Source organism: Oncorhynchus masou, chromosome 31, assembly GCF_036934945.1.
Source record: "Oncorhynchus masou masou isolate Uvic2021 chromosome 31, UVic_Omas_1.1, whole genome shotgun sequence".
Taxonomy (NCBI): domain Eukaryota; kingdom Metazoa; phylum Chordata; class Actinopteri; order Salmoniformes; family Salmonidae; genus Oncorhynchus; species Oncorhynchus masou.
The window spans coordinates 18,793,810-18,800,169 of record NC_088242.1 but is presented as its reverse complement, the minus strand read 5'-3'; the positions used below and the strand labels follow the sequence as shown (position 1 = coordinate 18,800,169).

The 6,360-nt window shown below is 43.7% G+C and overlaps 1 protein-coding gene across 2 annotated transcripts in view; it reads right to left on the bottom strand.

Annotated features, from left to right (window-relative positions):
• Window positions 1-3,932: 3,932 nt before the first annotated feature.
• Window positions 3,933-6,360, bottom strand: part of LOC135523515 (fibulin-7) — a 49,788-nt gene continuing 47,360 nt past the window's right edge. For both annotated transcript variants that reach the window (XM_064950258.1, XM_064950259.1), the window contains exons 7-8: window positions 5,995-6,133; window positions 3,933-5,294 (exon numbers count right to left, since the gene is read on the bottom strand). In XM_064950258.1, the coding sequence (XP_064806330.1) occupies window positions 4,922-5,294; window positions 5,995-6,133 (512 nt within the window). In that variant the 3' untranslated portion in view covers window positions 3,933-4,921. The remainder of the gene's footprint in view (window positions 5,295-5,994; window positions 6,134-6,360) is intronic.

The window sequence follows — 6,360 nt, the reverse complement described above, 5'->3', positions numbered from 1 at the left end:
AGTAGTAAGCGGCCCTTGGAGCAAATTAGGGTTAAGTGCCTTGCTCAAGGGCACATCGACAGATTTTTCACCTTGTTAGCTTGGGTATTCAAACCAGCAACTTTTCAGTTACTGGCCCAACACTCTAACTGCTAGGCTATCAGCCGCCCTATATCTGTCTCATTATGGCGAATGTGAGAGCATGGGCAGGGCCATTGAGGCCATTTCCATTTTGAAGTAGTCAATTATCTTCTTCTGCTGCTTCTACGACTTGGAAAAACAAACAAAAGGTGCATACTGCCACCTGGAGTGTGTTGTTTGAACAAGTACAACTCCAAGTTTGGCGATTTACTGACACCTGCAGTTATGGAATGTTTGCTCACGAGTATAATTCATTGGCTGATCCCTCCTGATGACCTGGATGGAATTATGTGATCCTTCCTAAACCCATAGGAAGTCCCACCCAGTTGATTACTTCAAAATGGTGAAAAGCCTTAATGGCACTTCCCATAATAAATGTACTTTTGGGCACTAGAGTTCTCTATCTATCTCTATGGTAGCCCGGTGCCCATATACTCTGAAACGCTTTGTGAATGAGTGCTGATCTAGAATCGGTTTTGCATTTTAGATCCTAATGAATAGGATTACATGAACAGGGGGGACCTGATCCTAGATTATGAGGCCTGTTTCTTTGAGGTCCCAATGTCACATTTGTTTCTCTGATGCTTGTGGTCGTGTGTTAGCTCAGTTCCTGTTATGTTGGAGGTTTTGAGATAGAGGGAGGGGAGAGAGGGAGAGAGAGAGGAAGAAAGATAGACTGTAGGGAGTTCTACCTGGAGACAAAACAATCACACAGATCCTCATTCTCCTCTCTCCTCTCTTCTCATCCACTGTTGGACTAACTCCAGACATTTATCCCACATGAAAAACGATCCACCGCCGAGCTCCCCCTTTCCTGCATAATATAACCAGAACAAAATACCTCCTCTATGTCTTTTCATTCTGAAATAGCCCACTGACAAAACTCTCACTGCTTTTCTCTGTTTTCATAAAGGGACTCACATACCGGGGGAAAGAAAGGCTCTACTGTTTCCCTTTCTGAATGACTTTCTGGTTTTCCATAGAATTCCATATGTTTTGTTATTGCAGGAACATTTTGAAATAGGTACGAAAGCAAAGGGGAAAGTGAGGAAGGAGGGTGTCTACTGTTGTTTCAGGAGGATGGAGAGCACATGGTCCACGGGCGATGCCTTTGGAATCTGGAGAATTTGGAATGTTGGAGATTATTTCTTCCTTTTGTGTGAAAGGGGAAAATGAATACAGGATGTGAATGATGCAGGTGTTATGTGACATTGGGCAGCTTTCCACTAAAATCTGATCATGTTCACGTGTCTCTTTTACACTGTGACAGACAACATGCTAGCACACAGAACTTGGTAATAAACCCCTGTACTTGGCTTTCTCCTTGATGCCTTTACTCCAAGGAATGCATAGAGTATGTATCATTACTTCTAGGGCAAATGTATGTTGCCCAGTTATGTAGTCTAGTGTAGTGGCTTAGTTATGTAACCCAGTTATGTAGTCTAGTGTAGTGGTTTAGTTATGTAGCCCAGTCTGATGGTTTAGTTATGTAGCCCAGTTATGTAGTCTAGTGCAGTGGTTTAGTTATGTAGCCCAGTTATGTAGTCTAGTGCGGTGGTTTAGTTATGTAGCCCAGTTATGTAGTCTAGTCTGATGGTTTAGTTATGTAGCCCAGTTATGTAGTCTAGTACAGTGGTTTAGTTATGTAATCTAGTTTGGTGGTTTAGTGTAGTGGTTTGGTTATGTAGCCCAGTTATGTAGTCTAGTGTAGTGGTTTAGTTATGTAGCCCAGTTATGTAGTCTAGTGCAGTGGTTTAGTTATGTTGCCCTGTTATGTAGTCTAGTGCAGTGGTTTAGTTATGTAGCCCAGTTATGTAGTCTAGTGCAGTGGTTTAGTTATGTAGCCCAGTTATGTAGTCTAGTGCAGTGGTTTAGTTATGTAGCCTAGTGCAGTGGTTTAGTTATGTAGCCCAGTTATGTAGTCTAGTGCAGTGGTTTAGTTATGTAGTCTAGTGCAGTGGTTTAGTTATGTAGCCCTGTTATGTAGTCTAGTGCAGTGGTTTAGTTAAGTAGCCCAGTTATGTAGTCTAGTGCAGTGGTTTAGTTATGGAGCCAAGTTATGTAGTCTAGTGCAGTGGTTTAGTTATGTAGCCTAGTGCAGTGGTTTAGTTATGTAGCCTAGTGCAGTGGTTTAGTTATGTAGCCCAGTTATGTAGCCTAGTGCAGTGGTTTAGTTACGTAGCCTAGTGCAGTGGTTTAGTTATGTAGCCTAGTGCAGTGGTTTAGTTATGCAGCCTAGTGCAGTGGTTTAGTTATGTAGCCTAGTGCAGTGGTTTAGTTATGTAGCCTAGTGCAGTGGTTTAGTTATGTAGCCTAGTGCAGTGGTTTAGTTATGTAGCCTAGTGCAGTGGTTTAGTTATGCAGCCTAGTGCAGTGGTTTAGTTATGTAGCCCAGCCCAGTCAGTACTTAGCTTGGCTGACACGACACACGTCACTCACAGCACAGGGAGAAATGTGAGCACACTGGTCTAGAAAGGAGGCTATTTGTTAATGCAATATTCACTCAGAAATAGAGTGACGTGTTTGTTTGGTTCTCTCAAATGCAATTTTTTCCACTGGGGTTGAGAACTCTCAATCCAAGCGTTGTAATGGAAGGGGGTGGCGCTCGGGGGCTCTGCATGTGGGTGTTTGAGTGAGAAAGACACAGAGTCAACCAGTAAAAGTACATTATCGATGCATTGTGCCGACAACATCAAAGAGCCATTCCAAGCTCTGAAGTCAGGAGGACTTGGAGAGTTAGGTGTTACCCAGACTAGTCAGCACTCTCCTCTCCAACTGTCTCCAGCAATATCCCCATGCTCTGAACTGTAACAAAACATGTGTGCATCATCAAACAGTCCAAGCAAACAGCTTCAAACGAGGACAGCAAGCTGAGAGCAGGAGGCATGGTACTAATAATTATAAAAGGAAGTCTTGAGTTGGCCATTAAAGAGCATTGTCATTTTGAGTCAGGGGTGTAGTGCGTATACGAATATGGCATGTTTATCTCTTTTCTCTCTCCCCCACCCTTCCATCCCTCCACCCTGGAAGCTTGCGGTTCTTTTGATCTTCTTTATTGCAATTGAATCCCTGGGACGGGCGGAGATGGGAGTGGAGGAGTGGTGAAAGACAGAGTAAGAAAGACGAGAGAAAGGACATGTGGTGAACATTACGCCCCCCCCCTCTCTCAGACAAATATATAATTGAAAAACACATTGAGGTATATCTTTCATTTCCTGATGGCTATCTTTCCAGTCAAAATGAAATCTCTGACCTGACATTCCTTTGGTTCTAATACTAATCAACAGTCCAGTATGTACAGGCTTTGACCTGCATTCTGGTCTGTACTGCCAACGGACTTTCCTGATAAACATTTTTTTTCTCTTTCTGATCAATTCTATTTTAAACCTAAACATTGCTGATCATATTGCTGATCACTTGACCTTCCTCACTGTATTTTGGGATAGGGACATGGGCTGATCACTTGACCTTCCTCACTGTATTTTGGGATAGGGACATGGGCTGATCACTTGACCTTCCTCACTGTATTTTGGGATAGGGACATGGGCTGATCACTTGACCTTCCTCACTGTATTTTGGGATAGGGACATGGGCTGATCACTTGACCTTCCTCACTGTATTTTGGGATAGGGACATGGGCTGATCACTTGACCTTCCTCACTGTATACTGTATTTTGGGATAGGGACATGGGCTGATCACTTGACCTTCCTCACTGTATTTTGGGATAGGGACATGGGCTGATCACTTGACCTTCCTCACTGCATACTGTATTTTGGGGTGGGGACATGGGGTGCAAATCAGATCGAACTAGTATTGTAGGACTGTCTTTATTTCATGTATGGAGAAATAGTTATGTGCAATAATAATGACTTATTAAAACATTAGATGGCTGATATATTGTACACTGCATTGGCAGGGCTGCCAAATCACTGTAGTTACCATGTATTAATTACATCATATCTTAATTACATACTGAATATGAGCATAGTGGAAATATGTCCAAGTACAATATTACGGTTTCTATTGTAAAAAAAATAATAATAATAATGGGGGAAAAAACACTCTTAGTTGTTCTAAGTGTTTAGGTCTTATAATCACGAAGCAAGTCAGTAAAAAACAGGTGTAAATGACACAAATTGTAAAAGCACACTGCATTGAATCACTGAGTATGTAACAATAAACAACAGCAACAAAATATTCAGATAAATCAGAGCCATGTTATACAGGGTGTGCATCCCAAATGGCACCCCATTCCCTACATAGTGTACAAATAAGTTGTGCACTTAATATGGAATAGGGTGCCACTTTGGACGCAGACATGGGTTCATGTCTCTTAAAGGACTACTCTGTGATATTTACAGCCGTTTTTGATCATCAGCTTTAAATGAAAACTAAGTGGAGTAAATGAAGGAGTGGGCCTTTAAACAGATCTAGCCAATGGCATTCCACATACATGAGCGCCGCCTCCGGTCACTATGGCAACCCCAGGGGCCAACTCCTGAGCGAATGAAAGAAAAATAATATTACCATTCCATTACCACTTTGTCAGTTTGTTTCACAAATGTTTACTCTCTCACATTCATGAACTCACTCACTCAACCATTCATTCATTTCAGCTACATCCTCACGAATATACTTTATAGTCAATGTCAGTCCAATTCATTCTGTGTCTGTCCCTCTCATTTTCTGTTAACTTCTCCTTCTCCCTCTGTCCTTCTCACTTCCTCATCCCTCTGTCCATTGCATTTTTTCTCTCCTCCTTCCTTCTGTCCCTCTCACTCGCTCCTCTGTCCATCCTCCTCAGAAGTCATACGCCGACACAAGAACATGCACCTTCGCCACATGCTTAGCCTGGAAGGTGCGCTCACTATACTCGGACATATCCACATCAACACTGATATCCTGCGGTCCTCGTAACCCCTGAACCAGGATCAGTTCACCCGTCTGGCGGTCCGACCTTTGCATCACGAACATCCCGCGGCTGTTGCCTCCGACGATGCCGAATCGCAGGCTGTCGGGGCCGGGGCGGCCAGGGGCGGCAGCAGTCGCCATGCGGAACAGGGTAGCCGGGGTCTGGAGGTTGGAGGGGAGGGAGAGGTAGTGGAAGGAGACCGTCTTAGGAGCCAGGTGACAGGAACGACTCTCCATAGGGCAGGGGTTTCTCTCACACTGACTATGTGGGAGAAGAGAGGAGATGTTGATGTAATTTTGAGAGTGATAAGCTCTAGTGACATGAACATACACATGTGTACACAGCACACAGAATCAAACAAACACAATCTGGTACCATCATTTACAAACAGAGAACAATTCATTCCTTTCCCTGTCAGTACTCAGTCAAGCATCCCTGGTCAAAGTGTTTGAAATAAGACAAAATGTTTCAGTCCTGATTGATCTTGTATGAAGGAACTGTATTGTTTTGAGATTGTTTTACTAACATACTTTGTTTAAGTCGTACTGGTCTGGTTTTATGAGCATTCCTATGAGACACACGCCTTCCAGTGACTGTGTTTGTTTCCCTAAAACATAGCAATTGAATAAGTATGCAGAAGATACACTGTATATCTGGCTATCCCTCTAGATTGGAAACGTAATACTTTGCTAAACTAAAACGCTTCTTCAATTGGCTGCAGAGTGGACAATATTATCATTGGAAATTAGAAGTAAACTGTCTGTCTCTTGAGAGTAGTGGATCTATCACGGGATTAAGAATAACACACACACACACACACACACTGTATCCACCGCCACCTCCCTCTGAATTGGTGGAATGCCTACAGTAGGAATACTGGGGGTCTGACCAATTATTCTACTGCTGGGGGAGGAATAATACACACACAAACGCCAGGGGGTGTCTATCTGTATCTACTTACAAGGGAGACGTCTTGACGTAGCTGATGTTGCCGTGTGATCGGGGACACTCCGGGCTCACACACTGGAACCCTCCTCCAGTGTTGATACATGTTGTTCCTCTACTGCAGTTGTGCTGTTGGGTCAGACACTCATCCACATCTGGAGGACAACATGAGAGAGGGATGAAAGAGAGGGCGAGAGAGGAGAGAGGGAGGGGGAAGAGAGAGGGAGGGAAGGGAGAGAGAGAGAAAGAGAGGAAGAAGAGAGCAAGGGGGAGTGAGAGAGAGAAAGGGAGAGGGGGGTTGGGACAGAGAGGAAGAAAGGGAGAATAAATTAAATAGAGAAATAAAGATTGACACGTCCAGCCTCTGACCCGCCCGACTGGC